Source organism: Monodelphis domestica, chromosome 4 (genome assembly GCF_027887165.1).
Source record: "Monodelphis domestica isolate mMonDom1 chromosome 4, mMonDom1.pri, whole genome shotgun sequence".
In the NCBI taxonomy this organism is placed as follows: Eukaryota; Metazoa; Chordata; class Mammalia; order Didelphimorphia; family Didelphidae; genus Monodelphis; species Monodelphis domestica.
Genome location: NC_077230.1, coordinates 172,956,298 through 172,980,420, shown reverse-complemented (window position 1 = coordinate 172,980,420; position 24,123 = coordinate 172,956,298). Strand labels below are relative to the sequence as shown.

The following is a 24,123-nucleotide window of genomic DNA, read 5'->3' as shown; positions in this document are numbered from 1 at the left end:
TCTTTCTATAACTAATTGAATAATAAGAAACAAAAAGCAGGCTATTTTCATGAAGCTAGTTCCAGAGTTCTCAAAAATTCTTTTTTAAATTAAATATCTGTTTTTGAATTAACAAGAATTTATTTTCTTCCCTTCCCACAAAAACACATCCCTTATAACAAATACTCATAGACCAGCAAAATAAGCCTTCACATTGACCATAAATGCTTCTCATTCTGTCATGTTTAACCTCATGTTTAATTTATCACTTCTCTGTTTGGAGGTAGATACCATTCTTTATCACTGGACATCTGAAGTTATATTGGATCGTTGCATTGCTCAGGAAACTGATCAGTCTTCTCCTGAAAGAATCCCCAAAATGAAAACTTCAAGAAATATCAGAGCCAAAATCCAAAGCTCCCCAAATCCAGAGCTCTGAGGTCAAAGGAAAAATATTGCAAGTGGCCAGAAATAACTCCAAAACAGCTTTCAAAAGCAATTTGTAGTCAGACCACCAAAAATGAATGGTGAGAATACCTAGTTATCACTAATTAGTGATATTTCAGTTCTGAGAGAGAGCAATTAACTCACGTTTCAATAAACAACTTGATACTTTGTTTTTTCTTAGACCTCTTAAATGAACAAGTCATTTTCCAGAATCTTTTAAAAAAATAGATTGAAACTTGAACTTTTAGATAATATCTTACTCACTTTAAAAATTATATATTTTTCTTTTCTTCCATTAAAAAGACATTTTTCTAACACCTACCTCCCCTACCCCACTAGGAAAAAAATACAAAATATTTGTATTAGGATAAATAGTTAAACAAAACAAATTTTCACACTGACCATATCCAAAAATGTTTGTCTCATCCTTAACATTCCTCTGTCCTGAGAAGAACAATATTCTTCACCACCCATCCTCTAGAATCATGTTGATCATTGCATCAGAATTCTTGTCTTCCAAAAATGGTTCATTTGTTATAATATTAATGGTATAGTATAAATCTTCTTCTGATTCTACTCATTGCATCAGAATTCTTGTCTTCCAAAAATGGTTCATTTGTTATAATATTAATGGTATAGTATAAATCTTCTTCTGATTCTACTCATTTTACTTTTTGACAGTTCATACAAGTCTTTTCCTGTTTACTGAGTTATTAAATACTTAAACTTATTTCATTCCCCAGGAGATTTGTTTGAAAATTATTGCAAGAATGATGACTTAATTAATTTTGGACGATTTTTTTTTGGGATCACTGTCATTTTGAGTTATCCAATTGAATGTTTTGTGACCAGAGAGGTGAGCGCTTACAATTCATTTTCCAGTTATAAGTTTTACACATGTATTTATCTGCTGATATATTATAAGAACATTGTTGTTCAGTCATTCAGTTTGTGTCCAATGCTTCATGATCCCATTTTTGGGGTTTTGTTGGTAAAGATATTGGAGTAATTTGCCATTTCTTTCTCCAGTCCATTTTACAAATGAAGAAACTGAAGCAAACAGGGTTAAGGGACTTGCCCAGGGTCACACAGTTAAGTGTCTGAGGCCATATTTGAACTCAGGAAGATGAGCTTCCTTACTCCAGACTCTAATACTGTATCCTTGAAGTCTCCTAGCTACCTGATATAAGAATAATGTTTGTAAATATGAGTTCAAAATTGTCTCTATCAATCATTATATTTTCTATTAACTGTAAACTGTGAACAGTAAAAGAAAATATTTCACTCTTGAAATTCTAGAGCTGAAAGGGACCTTAAAAATCATCAGTACCAGCTCCCTCATTTCATAGATAAAGACATTAAAACCTATAGATTTAATAGCTTGTCCAAGGTTAGTAAGTGATAGGTTTGGAACTAGAATTTTCATACTCTGACTTACAAAACAGTTTGCATTCCACTGCCCATCCAATTCTGCTACCCATTCAGACACTTATGAGAAATTTTCATGAGCAGAATTTGTAAATCATGATTAGGATTGTGTTTATAATAAAATCTCTTCAGATATTTATATAAGCACATTCCTTCATTTTTCCTGGCATTTGGTACAGCCCAACAAAATTTTAAATACTACATCCATATCCACCATTTTGGTCCATTTAAAATTTCTTTCATGACTTTTGCTACTGAGATTTTTTTCCCTTGGTCAACTCTATTTGAGCACAAAAGAAGTATGGGACAGAATCTCCTCAGTACAGTTAGTTTAATTTAAATATATATACATATATATATATATATATATATGTAAACTGTAAATATCATGTTCTTCCTTAAATGCCTAAATTTAAAACTTAAGTCTTTATATATGCAACCATAAAAAGGCTATTCTTTCCTCCATATAAAAAGTATTATGTATATTTCAGTGGTATTAGCCTAGATAATATCTGATAGTGACCACTCTGAAATCTCTACCAATGGGATTTGAGAAATTAAACAAGGCTCCTATTAAGATGAGGGAGAGGGCAGAAAGTATTTTGATTTTTGCCATATGGAAGTAAAATAAGGTGGTTTTCTAATGGCCCTTCATGCAATTCATTAAAAATTAAATTAACTTTTTCCATTCATAGTTTAATATGACTGATCTGATCCACAGTGAGCTTTTCAGAAGTCACACTGAGAAGACCCCAAGACTTAAGAGCTGTATCCTAGAGATAATTTATACAATGTAGTATGGGTATGTTTAATATATTAAGTGAATATCCTGAAGCTTGTCCAGAAAATTCAAGTAAGTTTATTCCAGAAAGCAAGAAGATATCTTGGAGGGGGTTAGAATGGATTGATGCAGATCGATGATCTCATTAGAAAAGGAAATTCTGAGTGGGAAAATTCCCCCCAACTATGTAGATTGTCAACTTGCCCAGAGTCACACATAATTAGGAGGCACATATGATATAATCATCTCTCCATTATACCATTCTGTCTCTCAGGCAGGTACCTGCCTAGTGCCAGTCATGGGCCATTACAGCTTGAACAAGTAATCAAAATATTACTTATATTCTTTTTTGCTCTATTTTATTTTCCAATTAAGTATTCTCTCCTCACTCTTCACCCCATCTTAAAAAATAAAGAAAATGTGTATTTAAAAAAAAGACATTGCCAATCAAAACAGAAATCTCCATTGTCATTGTCCAAAATGATATTCTCATTCTGCATCATAAGTCTCATCTCCATCAGGAGGTGAGTCCTGTAAATCTTCCACAATTGTGGTTGGTCATTGCATTGACCAGGTATTATCTTTAAAAGTTGTTTGTCTTTAAAATGTTATTGTTCTCATAAAATTGTTCTCCCACTTATTCTTACTTGACTCTGCATTAGTAAATACATTTTTTCTAGATTTCTTTGAACCCATTCTTTTCATCATTTCTTAGGGCATAATAGTATTATTTATCTTCCTATACTATAATTTATTGAGCCGTTGCCAGTTAATGGGCACTCCCTTACTTAGTTTTTCAGCTCTTTGTCTTTAGAAAAAGACCTGCCTGAAATATTTTTGTAAATATTGAACTTTTTCTTCTTTCTTTAACTTTTTGGGGTTATAGGCCTAGGAGATGTATCATTGGGTCAAAAGAAAGGCACATTTTAGTGACTGTGTATCATTCTAACCTGATTTCCAAAATAACTGGACTAAGCTCACACCTTTTATTCTTTATACATACTAATCAGGGGACACTTTTTGTGAGGGAGTGAATGCTCCAAATCAGAGATTTAAGTATGAGTTTTGTGGTAGAAGAGGAAAGAACTGTGAGTTCATTTCAACATCAGCAGGGAAGGTGTAGGAATCTTCTGTTTTAATTTTTCTCCAATCCTGTATCAGGTCCAAATCTTGTCTTTAGATGAGAACTGATACAATGTGCAGATGCAGAACATCAATTGTCTGAATTATGCCACTTTCAAGTTTGCATCTTGCAGCACTTAGAGCTGAATATGTATTTTTTTTTCTGTTTCCAAATGCCATGATCTGGTAGGGTGATTAAATTAAAAATTCTCCAATGGGAGTAGTGATTAGATAAAAGATATCCTCATTTATATTGCTTTCCCCTTTCTCCTTTCTTTTTATTTTTCCTTCATGGCATACACAAGAAAATACAAATAAACACACACACACACACACACACACACTCAGTATATGGCGTGAGTTCAGCAAAGGCTATTCAGAGGCAGAGTAGAGCACATACAGGGTATTATTTGAGGATTGCCAAAAGGTCTACCAGCCCCAAAATAACTCCTTTACCATTGATATAATTTTGAACTTCCTGTCAGAAAATTATTCCTTAAAGGCCTTCCAAAGATGTGCACTTTAATTGTGTTTAGGCACTGTGTAGGTTTTTTGTTTGGTTTAATTGAAACACACCTATGACTTTATCTACTTGGGGGGGAACTCATCCTGTGGAAACTCCTTCCTTTGGTGCAAGTTGCAAATCCATATGTAAATTACAGACTGAAAGCAATTGCCTGGGTCACTGAGAGACTGAGACTTTGCCAGAGTCACTTATCCAGTATGTATCAGACATAGGACTTAAGCCTGATTCCAAGGTCTTTATCCATGAGACTATGCTACATTATGTCATCTGGGTTAGATGACTTATCTAGATAACACAAGAAAAATCATTAGCTTCTTTTAAGCATTCTATAATCCAGTACCACCCTACTGTTCCGCCATTGTTGTGTTTTATCTATTCAATTCAACAAGAATTTGTTACTTACCTTCCATAAAACACTGTGCTAGATCCTGAACAGTCAAAGATAAAACAAAACATCCCCAGCTCCCTAGAACTTTATATACTACTGCACAGGATACAAGAGGTCCACAGATAATTAAATACAATCAAATTTAAGTAGGAATCTCAATGAAAGCTTCATAGCAAAGGACCCACTTTGAACCTCAAAAGTAGGTCAGAATTCTAAGAGACACAAGTACATAGGGGTACATTGGAAGAACAGTGGCAAGCCTGAGTGAAAGCACAAATAAACAAAGTTAGAGGAACAATTAGTAAACAGTATAATTGAAGCACTCAAGATGTAAGGGGAACACTATGAAATATGACTCAAAAAAGTAGAGTGTGGTCAGATTGGGATGGGCATTAAAGGAAAACCTGAAGAATTTGAAAAAAAATGTGCCCTCATCTGTAAAATAAGGAGCTTGGATTAGGTGATCTCTAATGATTTAGTTTAATGATGGTTAGGTCAAGGACTCTAATGACTCTGATTAAATGATCCCTTCCAGCCCTGTGAATTAACTAGATTTCAGATGTAGCTGTCTAGGAGCCTTTGACTACATTCACTCTGATCTCTCTGTTTCTTGAATACACCAAGAATGTAGCATGGTCATTCCTGACTCTATATCATTGTTTATGCTCTTCTTATCCTCCTGGAGTGTCCTAATCCCCTCTGCAACAACACACAAGCCTATTGAAAGTCTATTGGCTTCAAATACTAGCTGAACTAGCTTCTTCCCAAACTTTTCTGTGTCTATTCTAGTCTACACTATATGGATACATAGTAAATTCTCTGGTGGAGAGCTTGCTGGCACAGTGAATAGAGTGCCAGTCTGGGAGTCAGGGAGACTCACCATCCTGAGTTCCAATCTGACTTTGTGACCCTGGGTATCTCACTTAACCCCATTTGCCTCAGTTTCATCATCTGTGAAAAGAACTAGAGAAGGAAATGGCAAGCCATTCCAATACCTTTGCAAGAAAACTCCAAAAAATGTGGTCACAAAGAGTCAGACATAACTGAAAACAACTGAACAACAACAGTAATATTAAGCACTCTCTCCCTTAAAGTATTCAATAAGAACCTCTATGAGCATTTGCTAATGGAAGGTACTTCTATACAATAAGAGACTAGATTATTTCTGAGGTTTTGTTGCAATTCTAAATTCTGTTATTCTATAAACTGTCCACAAATGTCTAATATACTGAGAGTGAGCACCAGAGAGTCAGTCAGTTTTGTTTCTCAAGGGCCTCCTATATGCCAGGGACTTGTTAGCACTTCCTTGTTAATTTTGCAGTTAGTTTTATTTTCCAAGATTGATTGCAAGCTTTGAAGAGCAAGGATTCAATGCATGATATGTTTTTTTGGATTCTCTATAATACCTGGCAGTGGTATAAATAGTAAGTGATCAATAAAAGCTTGTTAATTGAGCTGATTATTTTCTAGAGAATGATGTTGAGTTCCTCTCTACCATCACTGAGAAAAAGACAAGAGAAAACAGCCTTTAACTGCAAGAGGGAGTTCAGATAAAAACAAAGAAGGGATGGATCACTGAACAAAGTTGTGAAATCTCTTTCCTTAGGAATCTTCCAAATAAGGAGTTATCTATATAGTTTATTTTAGTTGTTGGCCTATAGGTATTCAGAGGAAAGGAATAAGGTAAATCCTGCAGATCTTTTCCATCACAAGGATAGATTATATTTTATACTAATTATGGTAGTCAGTTGTCTGAGTCTCTGTAATGTTTTATTTCCTGAGCACAAAAAGTGGTCATTAGCAGTACTGATCATTTCAAGGCTTAGTTTTGGAAAATATAGAGACATTTGGGATGAGTTCTTATTTTTACCTTAAAGGTTTTAAATCTTTATGTATGCATTCATATGCATATATTAAATATTCACATATATTGTGTAGTAATATCATGTTTAAAATATTCTCAACAATAATTGCACACAATTAACATTTTTCTGGAAAGGTATCCCAGGAAAGCATTTTTTTATTAGAAAGTGAATAATGTGTCAAAAAAGAAACAAATAATGTGTCTTCATGTAAAGAAAGAATATTTAAACATGAAATGGATGTTCAATTGTCTAAATATTATATTTTTGACAGGTAGTTGCTAATGTTTTCTTTCATGGGAACCTTTCAAAAAGGTATCATGCTATAGTGACAACAGTCATCATTACTATGGCTACAGCATTGTCAATGATTGTTGATTGTCTTGGGATCGTGCTGGACCTCAGTGTAAGTATACTTAACTTGTTTCTTTCTTCCTTTTTTTAAAACCCTTACTTTCTGTCTTGGAATCAATACTATGTATTGGTTCCAAGGCAGAAGAGTGGTAAGGGCTAGGCAATGGGGTTTAAGTGACTTGCCCATGGTCACACAGCTGGGAAGTGTCTGAGGCCAGATTTGAACCTAGGACCTCCTGTCTCTTGGCCTGGCTCTCAATCCACTGAGTGACCCAGTTGCCCCGCCTTCTTTCTTTCTGAAGCACAGAACAGGTTTACATTTAGGAAAGGATGGGCAGCATTAAGAATACATATTTTCAAATTTCAATGGAAACCATTCTGTAAAATATATTGATTCCATGATTAATGAAATACATACATGTACATATATGTGTGTGTTAATATAATATTTATTGTACTCATGTATCATTAATGGATATATCTTATAGATTTTGAATTTTCTTTAACAAGCAAAAAATATTCGAAGAGATTCACCTATCCCTCATATCTAGTCAATTGCCAGATATTTTCATCTTTCTACTTACCAGATACTTCCTTAGTTCAGACGCTCATCCCCTCTAACCTGGACTTTTACAATAACCTCTGCATTTATTCCTTGCTTCATGTCCCTCCTCTCTCCAAATCATCCACACCATATAGTTACCAAAGTGATTTTCCTAATGTTAACCATCTAATCATGCTTTTCTCTTAGTCAGTGGATTCCAGTGTCTCTTTTTCGCCTTTAGCATCAAATATGGGCTCATCTGTTTAGCTTTTAAGGGCCTTCACATAACTAGGTTCTATCCTACTTTTCTAAACTCCTGACTTTTTATGTGTGTGTTGCAGAAGTAAGCTCCTTAAAGGCAGGAGCTATTTAATTTTTGTGCCTGTATCCCCAGTTCTTAATGCATAGTAGGTGCTTAATATATTACTTCTTGGTGGATTGATTGTGATGGGTATAAAAAATAAATTTCTATCTATATCACAGATGAAGCTGTGCTCAAGCCTTGACCATTCATTCTTCCTACAAAACATCTTTTTCTTTGTAAATCTAGAAGCAGTTCATAAATATATTTTCTTGTTAATATCTTTTCTCTTCAATCCAACTGCTACCACTTTAATACAAGGTCTTCACTACCATGTGTCTGTTTAAACAAGAACCTTCTAGCTATTCTCCCTGATTCCACATTATTTTTCTCTAATCAATTTAACCCACTATTTCCATCCTAATTTTTTTTAATTACTGTTTTCATCATGCCACTCTACTACTCAAAAACCTTACTTCCAACTGCAATAAAGGTAAATTCTTCAATTACTTATGCCCACCAATTAAAACAAAGACAAAAGAGGACATTTCTATGTCTGAAAATGTTTAAATGTTCTTAGGGTACCACAGGTACACAGATAAGTATGATATAAAGTAGAGAATACATGGAGGAAAGAAGAGATCAAAGTGTTCTAGGAAAATTTGATGAGAAAAGGAAAATCAGAGAAGATGATGCCTTACCTGAGAATTGGAAAAAGATATGGAATATGGAACATAGCAGTTCATTAATTTTGCTTTCATTAAGTATCAACTGTGCACCAAGTACTGTGTTAGGCATAAAAGTACAAAGAGAAAAAAACAAAGGAAAAAATTCCTATCCTCAAGGTGCTTAAATTCTAACTGGGCAAAATACAGATACAGGTAAGTAAATAGGAAATGTAGGTTATGTGGGAAAGGTAAATGCATAGCAACTGTGGAATGTTATAGAGAAATCAGAGGGAAAGCAGGAAGTACTAAAGTAGAGGCAGAGAGAGAATTCCAGAACCCTGGAGAGACTGACTCTAGAGGAGCAGTTGGTGGAATTACTCTCTGGAGGAGGAGACTGTGACCTTTCCTCCAAGCAAGTTTCACCTTCTGGGAAGTGTTTGAGATTGGTTTAAACTCCACAAGTGGACTGTGTGAGTTAAACTATGACTCCCCTTCTTATTGGATCTGTATCTATTCCTATATGTTCCTGCTGCTGCTGTGATTTCTACTAGGACTCCTGGCAGACTCCAGAGGACACCTGTCAGTGAGGCCTTTCCTTTGAAACCTATCCCTACTACCTTCAATTTCTTACCATTTTATATATAAACTAAAGGGGTTTAATTTAGTTAGTTGTATGAATTAGATTTGTAGGTAGAGAACTATTAAATAGTGTAGGTTACAAACTTGATTTGGGGGGAAGGGTTATTTATAGTTTTTAGATAGATCATCCCAATTCCCTTCCCTTATCTTAGAATAAATAATTATTTTAGTTATATTTATATATTATTTCAGGTTAGTTATTTCAGGAAGGAGAGCACTAACAATTGAGAAGATCAGAAAAGTTCTTGAATAAAGGTGTACTGATTTGGACAATGAAGAAATCTAGGAATTCCAAGAGGCAAATGTGACAAAAGAGAGCATTTCAGGTGTGTGGATGAGCCAATGCAAAAGTAGAGAAAGAGAGAGAAGAGATAGAATGCCATGTTTAGAGAATAGCAAGTTGATGAGTTAGGTTAGAAAATAGTGTATAATAATATCTTTTGTCACAATAGCTGTTGTGGGAAGCTTCACACTCTATAGCACTTTAGAATGGGAGTTATTATCCATAGGCCATAGTATACTACATAATTGGTCCTTGCAATATTTATTTTATGGTGGTATTTCTTCTCTTTGTGCCCCCATCTGGGATGAAAAATCACAGAAAATTCAGAGTCAAATGTGCTGGGCATGAAAGAGTAGTGTATGCAAATTCATGATAGCAGAAAATGAAAAGCAGAATTTGGAGGCCATTTTGATTGAGTCTTACATAGAATATGTAAAGGAGAATATTATGAAAAGGCTGGAAAATTAGGCTGAATCCAATTTAAGTAGAGCCCTAAATGCCAAGCTAATGGGTTTGTTCTTTATCCCAGAGGCAATAATGATCTGATTAAAGTTTCTTAGCAAGGTAATGGCATAGTCAGGCCCATGCTTTAGAAGATTTCTTTTGGCAGCAATGATAGATTATACAGGGGAGAATCTGGAGGAAAAGAGAACAATATAAGAGCTATTAAACTGGTCCAGATGTTGTAATGACAAAGCAACAATGGCATAAGCATGGTTGGTGGTAGTGTGAGCAAGGAGAAGAGGTTACAGGGGAAAGATTTTATAAAGGTTGAATCCAAAAGACCTCACAGTGACTTCAATGCTGGGGGTGAGAGAGGCACAAGAATCATAGATGAGTTCACGTTTATAAATCTGAATGACTGAGAAGTCCATGATGCAACCTATAGAAATACAGAAAGGGGGACTAAGGAAACATAATAAGCTGCTAAGTTCAATCTTGGACACATTGGGTATGAAGGACCAGCAACCACATCTAAGTGGAGATGACTATCTCTCATAGATGAGAGCCTGGAGTCATCCTATGTGTGGCTCACCCTATCTATGAAAATTTATTTCCCACTACTTTTCAGTATGTGCTGGAAGCCATGTTTGTCTCCTCCTATGCCAGATCTATGACAGCAGTGAATCTTCAGTGAGGTTGGAAGGATTGCCTCTCTTCCCATAACTGATCCCAATCAAAATCCTGCTTCAAGGCTCACTTCAAGTTCTAGCTTTACTTTACTCTACTTTAGTCCATATGAATACCCAACATCCTTTTCTAAATTATTATCAACCTTTAAATCTCTACCACACAATTTAACATGTATTCGTTTTCTACTATCAAGTTCAGAACCTTTTGGGGATAATAGTGTAGAATCCAGAATCTCAGAGTTGGGATAACCTCAGAAGCTTATCTGGTCTAACTCACACTGGAACAGGCATCTTCCCCCTATGATACTCTAGAAAAGTGGTTCTCCAGTCTATGCCTGAAAAAATCCAAATGAGGAAACCCACTGCCTCTTCAAAGAACTCATGCCACTTTTAGACAGTGCTACTTTTTTGTAATTTACTTGTTTTTTTTTAAATAAAAAGCACATTTTCTCTATGATCAAAGGCCTGTATTCAAACTCTACCTTTGATGTTTTCCATATATATATATATATATATATATATATGGAAATATATATATATTGTAGTAGTATCTCGGTACCCGAGGATGATGATTGTCTTTGTGCGCTTTCATCTATGATAGATGAGTGTTCACAAAGACACTTGTGCGTGAAGGAGATTTAAGTGGAAAAGCCGATGCACAGAGACAGTCCCACTCTCTCGGTGTTGGAAGCCTGGGTCCAGTGGCACGAAAAGTCGTTACACCTGGAGACTTCCTCAGCTGCATTGGATGGCCATGTTGTCTTTTGTGCTCCAACACGCCCTAAGCACTCCACAGTGCTTTGCTGCATCGCCATCTCAGCCGTTGAACCTTCTTATTGGTTTCTTCCATCTGTTCAGCCAAAGCAGTCTTCACATGCTGGGTAAGCAAAGGCCTGGTTCACGAGGGGTCGACGACCCGATGGCTATCCTCAAAAGGTTTGGCTGGCCTGTCAAAGCCATTGCCCGGGGTGTAGCTGCTGCCACATGCTAGCAGCTACTGGGAGCCACAAGTGAGAGCTGGGTGTCAGGTGAGGGTCAGAGGCTGGAGGGCTGCCCTAGGAGGGCATGACAAGCCCTCCATACCAAAGATATTACTCCTCCCTGAGCACCCCATACACCTATATATATATATATATATATATATATATATATATATATATATATATATATATATATATATATATATATATATACGTATATATATATATATGTATATATATATATATATATATATATATATATATATATATATATATAAAATCTTGGGCAAATAAATCACTGAAAATTCAATTTCCTCATAAAATTAGGGTGTTGTTTTAGAGGGTCTCTGAGATCCTTCCTATGTTTACTATTTAAAAAACATTTGCCTTCTGTCTTAGCATCAATTCTAAGTCAAAGAACAGCAAAAACTAGGCAGTTTGGGTTAAGTGACTAGCCCAGTCACACATCTAGGAAATGTCTGAGGCCATATTTATACCCAGGTCTTCCAAACTCTAGGCCTGGTGCTCTATCCACTGTGCTGCCTAGCTGCCTTCATGATTTTTTTAGGGATTAGGAACCTGGACTTGGAGTCAAGGAGACCTAGTTTCAAATCCAATCCCAACCAATAGCTAGGAGATACTAAGCAAGTATCTTATCCTCTCTGTGACTCACTTTCTTCCTCTGTAAAACAAAGAGATTAGATTCTCTAGACTCTTATATCCCTTATAACTCTAAATATAAGAACTTATGATGGCTCCATCAAAACTGAAACCGGCTTTTTTTGCATCTTCCACTAGTTGCTCCCCATTCTACCATCTGGAACCAAGCAACATAAATCTGATCTCTCCACTACATTAAAGTCTTAAATATTTAAAGGCAACAATCAAGTCTCTACCCCAACTCAAATAAGGGTAGAGAAAGAGCCCCAGTAGCTTAAGCAGATCCTCTTAGGGGATAGAATACCTACACATAACCCAAGATTGTATTCGCTATTCTCATTGCCATTTGCATGCTGACTCACATGGAGCCTTTACTAAGCCAGGCCCCCTTTATCTTTTCCACACAAGCTGCTATCTAGCCAAACCATTCTTATCAGGAATCTGTGAAACAAGTTTCTGAACCCAAATGTAGGAGTTTCCATACTCCTCTTACATTTCTGCATTTTGATGAGAACAGGCTGGCTCTTGGTCATCACCATTTCCTATTGGAAACACCTACATTCCATCCCTTAAAATACATTCTAGAAGTCTGCCAGGGGTTCACATCAAGTTCACTGACCTTCAGGTTATAAAATCTACTGTCTTCCCTCTTTTGGAAAATCAGTATGGCATTTGCCCTGCCTAAGTCCTAAGGCACTGATCTAATTTTCTATCATTTTCCAAAGGTCACTGATGGTGGTGCACACTGTCTCATTTACTGGTTCTTTGGTAATATTGGTCTTTAGTTTATGAGGACCCTTCAATTTGCCTGATAAACATTAACCCACCTTCTCCAGTACCCAAAGATGGAGGAGAAGAGAACACCCAGGCTACATACCCACATCTCCAAGCTGTGGATGGAGTAAATAACCTGACACACTAACAAATGAATAGTTCAGGACATAGGAGGAAAACATGCCTCAAAAATGGTGTTTATGGCCTACAAGTTGGAGGAGACAGCAAGGTGAACTATTCTTGTCCCTTACTGGGCATTCACTTTATAACATCAAGTAAGGGTCTAATGGAGCCAAGAAAATGAGACAAGGTGGCATGTTGAAAAAAGAGTTGGGATGGAATAGGACAAGTGCTCATAGGAGTTACAAAATTTTGCTTCTCCCTGACTCTTATTGTGGGCATCTAGATGGCACAGTGGAAAAACTGCCAGACCTGGAATCAGGAAGGCTTATCTTCCTGAGTTCAAATCTGTTCTCAAATATTTGCTAGCTATGTGACTCTGGGCAAATCACCAAACCTTTTTTGCCTCAGTTTCCTCATCTGCAAAATGAACTAAAAAAGGAAATGACAAACCATTCCAAGTATCTTTGAAAAGTCAGACATGACTGAAATGACTAAACAACATCATTCAAATATTTCTTTCAAAATAAACATGCAGGCATTACTAATGCCATAAGCTCAATGCATTCCAGTCCTTTGGCCCATAAGTCGAGTTCCTTATTTCCCTGAGCATATCTCTCTCTCTCTCTCTCTCTCTCTCTCTCTCTCTCTCTCTCTCTCTCTCTCTCTCTCTCTCTCTCTCTCTCTCTCTCTCTCTCTCTCTCTCTCTCTCTCTCTCTCTCTCTCTCTCTCTCTCTCTCTCTCTCTCTCTCTCTCTCTCTCTCTCTCTCTCTCTCTCTCTCTCTCTCTCTCTCTCTCTCTCTCTCAAAATCAGAGGTATATTTCTACATTGAAAGTCCTTGGATCACTTGACAGCTTTTTTACATTAAAATGGCCTACTGGTATCGTAGTGTGACCGTGGAGTCAGCCAGTGTTGGACAGAAATGAGATCAGTGATAAGGGTAGGGGGGTGAAGACAAAGGCTGTCTAAGATCTGTATCCTGGCCTAGAGAAGATTCTGTGATGTGCTTGGGGATAAGAAGTCTCATGTCTAAAAAAAATACAACAAAAATATTTGGCAGTTGACACTACTTTGGGTAGTGCAGGCTACAATGGTTAGATGCCCTAGAGTCCTTTTAGGTTATAAAACTGTGTACGGAGAAAGGAAGACCCATATTTACAACTGGCCTTGGGCTCTTACTAGCAATGATCTTGATCCGTTTCCTCAGTTTCCTTGATTTTAAAATGGGGAAATAATGGTATCTACCATCCAGAGTTGCTGTGAAGATCAAATGATATGATCTTTGTAAAGCATTTAGCACAGTACCTGGCACATATGTATTCATTTATTATTATTATTATAGTATTTAATAAGATTATCCTGAAACTAGGACTTCCCCTTAAGCTTGAGCTCCAAAGTATATGATATAATCCAGTTCCCTTCTCTGTAAATTCTGTTAGTTAAAAAAGTCCACACAATGAGTTTATTAAAAAGTGATACCTGGGGGCAACTAGGTTTCTGAGTGGATTGAGAAAATTTACAAGCTGTGTGACCCTGGGTAAGTCCCTTACCTCCCATTGCCTAGCACTTACCACTCTTCTGCCTTGAAATCAGTTCCCAGTACCGATTCTAAAATGGAAGGTAAGAGTTAAAAAAGAAAAAAGTGATACCTATAGATATCAGTGACAGTAGGTCTGTATTTAAATGCCTACAAAGGAAATACAAAGTGGAACGTCAAAGGAAACATTTTAGTAGTGAATAAGCTTTAGTATTTTGGCAGTCCTGTTTGATTGCCCCAGATGAGTAGCAGTAGCAAGCTACAAACCCTACAAATGAGACATGCACTCAGCATCACAGTCTTCATTTTGCAAAACCACAGTAGCATTTACCAAGATTTTAATTTTAATTCCTTCATGAATACTCAGTGTATAATTTCCTCTGACTACTGCTTTGGCCTATCATGTCTTAAAAGGTATCTTGCTTAAAATAATACTATAACTATAAAGGAATTATATCCAACAAGGCATTTTGCTTCCTGGCCATCCTTGGACTGGTAAGGAAATATCAAGTTGGTTTAAATTAAGTGACTGAGGCAGAATGGAAGACAGTGGTGATGCCATTATAGGATTGTCACTGATGTGAGGGTTGCAATATCAACCTTATATTGGTACTGTGACAGCATCATCCCCCTCACTCCACAGGGTACAGAGTGGCCACCTCAAAAGACAATTATCCTTTTTCCTCTTCTTGTAGTTATACCTCAGTGTTCAATGCCAACCAGAAAATAAATCACCAAAGTAGAAGACATTAGGTTAATTGGGAATAGAAAAAACCTGTCCTCAAAGATCTAAGAACTAAGTCATCACATCTTTCCTACTTGTATTTTTAGAACTCAAATTATTGGGAGATAGGGACAAAATAATAAAGAGGCATTGGTCCATGGGTAATATAAGGGAGAAAATGTTAGGGGTTTATATAAAAATTAGTCAAATTCCAAAGAGATTTATTCTAATAATTTATTTATAAAACAAAGAAAGAGTGAAAGTAAGAAAATTAGAGAGAGGATAGGATAAGGTGTCTAGCCTTATCACTAAGTATTTTGCTCCTCTGAGGACCTGGGGATTCAGGAAGCCTCTCCCAAGATTATAGATCTCTCCTGAGACTAGTTCCTTCAGAAAATCCAGGATAGGAGTCAGCTCTTTTTATTCACCCCACCTGGTAGTTCTAAAGGAAGTAGAAGCAGTGTGAGATCCTCAGTTAGAGCTCCTCCAAAGTCAAGTTGAAGACAAAAGCAAAAGCCTCTCCACAGGATGTTCTTGGCATTTTTAAAGACTGTATCTTTTTGTCACTTCCTGTGTCTTCCTTCCATTTTACATGTGCCGATTACAGTTAAAGCTTTGCTTAGGACTATACTGGGGAGAGTGAGTCAATTCTGATTTGTCACCCGCTATCTCACATGTGAGTCACAGAACTCCTCCACTCTAGTGTAAGTTGGGTTTATACAGTTTTGGTGATTAAATCTAAAAATGGGCAGGGGAGAGTTCATTTAATCTTCACAATCAGGGGAGAGTTAAATTCATTTTCACAATCAGGGGAGTCTTAATATATAATATTCAAAGTAGTAAAGTAATAGTCTCCTCTTGTATTTTTCCCTAACATTTAATATTACTTCAAAGCATGGTGTCCACATACCATAAAGATTATATCCTTCATTTTATTGATCTGAAGAAAATGTGAGCAGCTCAGGAAAAGTTTTCAGATTATGAAAAGGAGATTGCATATTTTGTTTTTAGAGAACTAACCAGTTATTATACTTAAAAGTAGAAGGAGAAATTCAAATTGTCAATTCTGGAGAAAATTATATGCAACACATCTAGAATGTGGTACAATGTCAAAGATATCTAGGGTAAAGACAAACTGATGGAATTTTTTAATCAATGTGGTTACTTTGAAGTGAACACAAGTACCAGTTCAGTTCCTTTTGCAAGGAATCCTGAAACAAGAAATGGGTCTGGATCTTCCCTCACTATAGTATGGTGATGTACACTCTCTAGCCTTTTCTTTAGCTTTCTCCATGTTTGAAAAAAAATGCCAAAATTCATTGGGCCCACCCAAGAGACTTAGTAATGGACTCCAATTCTACCTTTGTCCTTATGTTTTCCTTAAACAAAGGATTATAGATATTTGGAAAGGAACTTAGTCATAGGATCATAGATTTAGAGTTGGAAGGTGCTTTAGAGGTTCAGCCTGATCATTTTTAAGAAGAGGAAAGGGGGGCCTAGAATCATGTAGCAGGTAAATGTATGAAGTAGATTTGAACACAAATCCTCTCAATGCAAATCCACTCATACTGCCTTCAGTTCTTATTTGGGATCATCTTTGGAAAGTATGAAACAGCAAAAGAAGTCAGGCAAACTGAACATAGACAACATTTTGTTGACTAACAAAAAAAGAGTCTCATTTACTCAATCTTTTAAAAATAATACCTAGAAGAAATAATTTGACTCTGAGTGAATGTGAAACACTGAGCTTATTTTTGGTACATGTGGCAAAATTGAAGAGAACCAAGAGAAAAAAAATAAGTTATATGATTAAAAGAATCAGGGAGACTGAACATACATTAAGATTATATTATTTAACCATCTAATAACCAGAATTGGATTAATAACCATCATAAGAAAAGAATTATTTGGCTCAGTGTGAGGAATTAAAGGATAAAATTAGGAAAAAATAATTTGAGCTTGAATGGCAGGTAGGGGGAAAATGACTCATAAATATTCATTATATTAGTAGTAGACAACATGAAGTGGTAGAAACTTTACTTGCCATGTATGAGAATCAGGGCATACAGCAAGTGTGTTAGCAGTTTAGTTGATGGTAAAATGTTAGTTAGACCTTTACAGTCTTTTCTTTATTTCTCCACAGTATAACAAATAATGGCATGCTTTCAAAAGGGGGCACAATATCCTCAATTTAAAAGAGTGCAATTTTCCAAAGCAAAGGAAATAATAATGTATATGCTCTCAATGTTGACATGTATCATCAGACATAGTGGAATTCTTATGGCAAATTGCCAATGACTATATGCTTTTGCAGATCTTGAGACAAGAACCTTATATTCAGCAGAACATCTGATCAGACTTTTTCCAGTTAAAACATTAGTTTTCTTTCTAGTGATTAGATTTCTTCCTAGTAACTTCTTTCTCAATTGTGAGATGCATAAAATAAATAGAATGCTCACTGGTTTGCCCTGCCGAACACATTGGCTTTGGGATAGTCCCAAAATTCTAGATGGTGTAAGATAATTTTGGCATTTTGACTTGAAAAATCTAAATAATTGGTCATCAGGGATGATTTTGAAATAATAAAATACCCAAGTCAGCTGGGAATGATGGAGATTTTAATTAATATAGAGAAAAGAAATTAAGGAAAAGAGAGAGAGATGGAGAAAGAGAGAATTAATTTAAACTCTTCTGGCTCAGACTGAGCCAGGCAGTAGTTAAAGGCCTTGGTCAAAGTGGCCTTCCTGAGTCTAAAGGAAAGGGAGTCAGTCTTATCATTTACTACAAGACTATCTCCAAGGAAGTTCCAGTCCTCCACTGAACTCAATCTCCTGAACTGAGTTCGGGACCTCCTGAACTGACTTTTAGCCTCCTTTTTAAAGAGAATTTTCTCTTATGTAACCTCCCCTAATTTTTTACAGCTACCAATCACAGTAGACGCTTTTTCCAGGACCACCCATTCTTTAGTTCTCACCACTCTTTAGTTCTCACCTTCTCTGGTTAGATTATATCTTCTGAGTACTTTACACCTCTTTGTTAAACTTGCCTTTTGTGAGTTACTTGACCTTTTTGTGATTAATTTAACCTTTATAGGTACTTACCACCCTTTTGTATTAGATCTAAAAATAGACTTAGCTTAAAGTTCTAGCTTCACTATAAGGTATGAGTTAAGTACCTTCATTGTTCAATCAGGAGTTTACAACTTTATCTTCCACTAAAGTATGTCTAAGTATGGGTGGAGTAAAGTAAAGTTCCCAAGACATTCCTGATTACCAAGTATCTCCATTGTTACAATAAGGAAATAGCTAAATCAAATCTAAAGTACAGTTTTTTTAAGATTCACAATGGTGATAGTTCTTTAAGAGGAACTCTTGGCAGGCTTAAGCCTGTAGAATTTCCACACCTCTGTGGTTCTGGATGAATAAGCTTTACATATGTTTATCCCTGCCCAAAAAAAAAAAGGATTCTTGAAGAGTACAGTATAGTCTTTCTACATTTTCATTTGAGTGATTTACTGATATTTTTAAGACCCTTTATTTCAAAGTAATATACCAGTAATACTCATTTCATAGAAACAGGGCTTCAATCAGTTTTCAGGATCTTTTATAATACCCCAAAGTATAGTTAGTCAACTCCTCACTGAGGGGCCAAAGTCTGCACAGTTCACTGATACATTCAAACCTGGTTCAGCTGAAAACAAATCTTTTTTGCTCTCCATGTCAGTTGCCAGTCTTTCTATAAGGAAAATTTATAGAGACTCCAGGTATTTTTTTCCACTAACTGGAATTTTTACTAACTGTACATCTTTACAGTTTTATGATGTTATCTTATTCCAGAACAGGATTATTGAATCCTGTTCAAGGCTTTTTCTAATCTGTCACTTTCTTTCCCAAACTGTAGGAAGCAGCTATATGGTATGCTTGATAGAGCACTGGGCCCATCCTGAATCCAAATCCAGCCTCAGATACTTAACTAGCTTTGTGTCTCTGAGCAAGTCATTGAACCTCTCTCTGCCTCAGTTTCATCAATTGTATAATGAGGTTAATAATAAAACCTACTTCCCAAAGTTGAAGAAGTACTAGGTGGTACAGTGGGTAGAGTCCCAGACCTGAAATCAGAAAGACTCATCTTCCTGAATACACATTCAGCCTCAGATAATTACTAACTGTGTGACCATGGGCAAGTCATTTAACCTTGTTTACCTCAGTTTCTTTATCTGTAAAATGACCTGGAGAAGAAATGACAAACCGCACTTATATCTTTGCCAAGAAAACCTCAAATGGAGTCAAGAAGAGGACACAACTAAAATGGCAACAATAACAACAACAAACTCAAAGTTGTTGTGAGAATCAAGTAAACACAAAGCCTGGCACTTTATAGATACTATATAAATGCTTATTTCCTTCCTTCCCTCCTTTCTTCCTTCCTTTCTTCCTTCCTTTCTTCTTCATCATGCTTTAATTCAAGTCAGCATCCCTAGGAACCAGGGCTACAAAGAAAAAAAATATGATTTCTCCCTTCAAGAAGACTGAAATCTTCTTGATTGAACTCTTTCATCAGCCTTAAGCCTACCAAAAACCTTGTAATTTAATGACTGCAGGCATTATCTCTACCCTACCCATGAGACTCAGTGATATTGGATAAATTTAACTGCTGTTCAACTTCTAGGAAGTATCAAAGGCAGGATCTGAATCAAGATGTTCCTGACCAACAACAACATTATACTATAATGTCTTTCTTATTCATAACCTCCCAAATCCTGAAATCATTAAGAAAGTTCCTCTGTAGTTTCTGTTCCCTTTTGCCATTTATCAATTGCTATTGTGCCAATGACATAATTTGTAAATTATAATTTCTCTTTTCATTGGGGATTTTCAAGTATAGGGGTAAGTGGCAGCAAAATGCCTGGTGACATCACACGAACCTGGAAGCAATTTTCTAATTGGATGCCCACTGGGCCGTATGCTTCCATCAAAGCTACTCTGGAGCTGTTGTCTGTTCTTTTTCATGTTCAGAAGATTTGCTTTTAAAGGTTCTATCAAAGGCAAAGAATAGCAGTACCAAAAAAATAAAGCAAACCCTAAAAATGAAAAATATTGCCTTATGAAAAATGTAATCTCTGAATCCAATCAAATCCACTGACCTTCTATATGAGCAATATTCCCATGTTCTGTAAGGCAACCCTGCTATCCAGCCTTTAAGTCAAAAGCTTCTCTCATATCTTTAATATACTACAAAGGATAGTCAAAATCAGCCATAGTGGGAGTGGGGAGGATTTTGATAATAGGTAGAAGGGACAAGTTCCTCTTTCTTAGTTATATATGTTTTACCTCCTAATCTCTGTGTTAAATAAATCTGGTATTTTACTTTTGGTTATGTTTATCCACAAGCTAATCTAGGATGTTGAGTTAAGCCTTCATGTCTATTTGCAAAGGTAATGAGTATGCTTGATTTTACTCAAAGGTGGGGTTAGACATGTTATTTATTGCTAAGCACATTTAGAGTACTATTTACCCTGTTTTATTTACAAGGATATAAACTTAAATTTACACTAAGATTCCCAGGTGAAAAGAGGAGGTCTGCTTCCCAGAAAGTCCAAACTCATACAAACAAGGATTTAAGAACTTTATATTTGACAGTCTGCCAAGATTATAGAAAAGGAATGAACTAACATATAACCAAAAATAAAAAATTCTAGAATTTGTCCCAATATATCTTTATACCTTTCTTATTGATTTTGTGAATTATGTTTTAGTTTCATAAATAGTATATTTGAACAAAATTGCATTCCTTAAAATTATTCAAATGTGCATTTATAAAAAAATAAAAATATGTTATTATATAAAGGAGAAATATTCTTAAACATATGTTGAAATTATAGTTTAAGAAAGCTGTTTGATGGGGGCAGCTGGGTAGCTCAGTGGATTAAGAGCCAGCCCAAAGACGGGAGGTCCTGGGTTCAAATCTGACCTCAGACACTTCCCAGCTGTGTGACCCTGGGCAAGTCGCTTGACCCCCATTGCCTAGCCCTTGCCACTCTTCTGCCTTGGAGCCAATACTCAGTATTGGCTCCAAGACAGAAGGTAAGGGTTTAAAAAAAAAAGAAAGCTGTTTGTTTACCTACATTATTTTTTTTATTTGTATATTTTTAAAGTCTTAGAAGTAGAAAGAACGCTAGACTTTGTGAGTCAGGATGCCTGGTTGTAGGTAGGGTTCTGCCCATCTCTCTGATCTTGGTCAGATCACTTTACACCTCTCTCAACTTCAGTCCAAAGAAGGGACTGATCAAGATTGCCTCAGAGTCTTTTCTAGTCCTAATATTCTTTGGTTCTATAGTTGGAAAATCCTCTAAACATAAGTTTACTTTCAGAAAGGTAAAACATAATTCCTAAATCCCTTGATATTTTCTCCTCTCTTTCTGATTCAATCACAAGTTATTAAATACATTTTAAAGAACAATTACAAATTTTTGGTTTGGTAACTGTCAGGGGAAAAATGTGTTTGTTCTGCCAAATTACCTTATTTTCTTCTCATTTTCTCCTTACAGGGTGTCCTCTGTGCTGCTCCACTTATTTTTATCATCCCATCAGCTTGTTATCTGAAACTCTCTGAAGAAAGATGGATCCACCCAGATAAGATTATGTCTACTGTGACTCTTTTAAATGGTGTGGTTGTGATGGTAGTTGGATTTGTTATGACAATTCTGTATCCTGATGACTGCAGCCATGGACAGGAAATGGCCTATTGTTTATCCACTAATGCCTCTTTCTTCAATAACTCATTCTCTTCTTTTGAACCAACAATACAATCAACTTTTTTTAATACAAGTACTGTCCAGTAATCTAGTTGCTAATAAAAATATGATATTATAATTTTATGTGACCTATAAGTTTTGACATGAGTAATTGTATTTCTTTCTGTTGCCTTATCTTGTGTTCAGGAGATCCCTTTTTATACCCTGGCCTTTACTCAGATTTCAGTTTCTTTTATATTGTGAGGCACTGCCTCTATTTTGAATAAAGAAGTAGATTTGGCTGAATTTTGATTTTGCAGTAGGACATAAGTCCAAAGACTTTTGATTGTTAAAAATAGTGTGAGAACGCAAATCTTTAAAAAAATCTACTAGCTCCCCCAAATGATCATTTCATCCACTTAATCTTTGAACTAGCACATTGTTCTCTGAAATAAGGAATGGAAAGTAAGATTTCTAATTCTTTTGTCTTCATTTAAAATTTTCAAGACCAAGTCTTTAGAAGAAAAGAAAAGATAAAGTAAAGGCCAACAAAAATATCTATACTGCAGGTTAGATGGAAACACCACTCATTATAATGCCCAGTGATTTACCTCCTTTTGAGTAAAATACTAAAAAACTACTCTGTTCTATTTTGTGGATTTCTAGAGGAAGTGTATCCTTTCTGCCAAACCCTCCCTGACTTTCGACTTCCCTATTAAATATCAAGGTTACTTGTCCAAGTAACTCAAATTTGAAACCTGGGTGTCATCCTCCTTTGACTCCTCACTTTCTCTCACTCCTGACTTGATCTATTGTGAAGTATTGTAATTTTACCTTTGTAACATCTCTTGCCTTTTCTCTCCTCTTACACTTGTCTGTTGTAGGTTCTCATCATCTTTTGCCTGGATTATTGCAATAGCCTTCTGGTATATTTGTCCTGCCTCAAGTCTTTCTCCACTACAGTCTACCCCCTACTCAGTCACTAAAATGACCTTCTAATGGGCAGATCTGATCATGGTACCTCCTCCCTTATCAAATTCCAAGTGGCTCCCTATTACATCCAGAATCAAAAAATCAAATCCTCTGTTTGGCATACAAAATCCTTCATAGCTTCCTCCCCCTCACACCTTGACCTTTGCAATCTTGTAATACTTTAGTTCCCACCAAATAAATATAGTGTGATACACTAGCATTGGCTCCTTCTTGTTTCTAGAACTAAGGTCTCTCTACATGTTCATTGCTTTTTCTTGTGACTGGAATTCTCTCCCTCATCAGCTCTTGTTAAGTTTATTTCAAACCTCCACTAAAATCCCATTTTCTACCAGAAACCTTTCCTTATTCACCTTAAAGAGAATGCCTTCCTTCTGTGAATTATTTCCAATTTATCCTGTTTATACATAATTATCTATATGATGTCTCCATCATAGGACTGTGAGTTACGTGAAATCAGTGCTACCTTTTTTTCCACACATTATGTGCTTAATGAATGTTTATTGACTGAATATCCAAGGAATATTAACTCCAAAAAAAATGGACTAGCAACTAATCTATGCTATTACTCTATTTTTAATACTTCAAACTAGCTGTTTCTTTTCCCTCATATGTTATAGTGTCTTCCACCCACATGCCTTTGTTACCTTATCTTAAATGCTGCTTACTCCTTCTCTCTCCTTCCCTTCCCTCTTTCTCTTCCCACCTCCCCTTTCCTCTCTGTCTCTGTCTCTCCCTTTCCCCTTCCCCCTTCCTCTCCTCCCTGTCTCTCTCTCTCCCCACCCTACCCCTCTGTCTAAGACTCTGTCTGTCTGTCTCTCCCTCCCTTTCTCCCACCTCCCTCTCCCATTAACCTCCTCTCTGCTCTCTCTCTCTTTCTCTCTCCCTATCTTTCTCTCTTTCTCTCTCCCTATCTCTCTCTTTCTCTCTCTCTCTCCCTATCTCTCTCTTTCTCTCTCTCTCTCCCTATCTCTCTCTTTCTCTCTCTCTTCCTATCTCTCTCTCTCTCCCTCTCTCTCTCTTTTTCTCTCTTACCTCCATCTAACTGTCTTTATGTCTCTCATGCTCTCTCTCTTTTTGTATGTTTTAATGTAGACTACATTCTGTTTTCCTGAAGCTTTCAAATTAAATTATTGCTAAGGCTGGCAT

At 36.2% G+C, this 24,123-nt stretch overlaps 1 protein-coding gene across 1 annotated transcript in view; it reads left to right on the top strand.

Moving 5' to 3' along the window:
* The window catches only part of LOC130453582 (putative sodium-coupled neutral amino acid transporter 11), a 96,813-nt gene extending 73,671 nt beyond the window's left edge, over positions 1-23,142 (top strand). The window contains exons 10-12 of the mRNA XM_056793972.1: positions 1,170-1,282; positions 6,808-6,939; positions 21,799-23,142. Of these exons, the coding sequence (XP_056649950.1) occupies positions 1,170-1,282; positions 6,808-6,939; positions 21,799-22,092 (539 nt within the window). The 3' untranslated portion in view covers positions 22,093-23,142. The remainder of the gene's footprint in view (positions 1-1,169; positions 1,283-6,807; positions 6,940-21,798) is intronic.
* Positions 23,143-24,123: the final 981 nt, after the last annotated feature.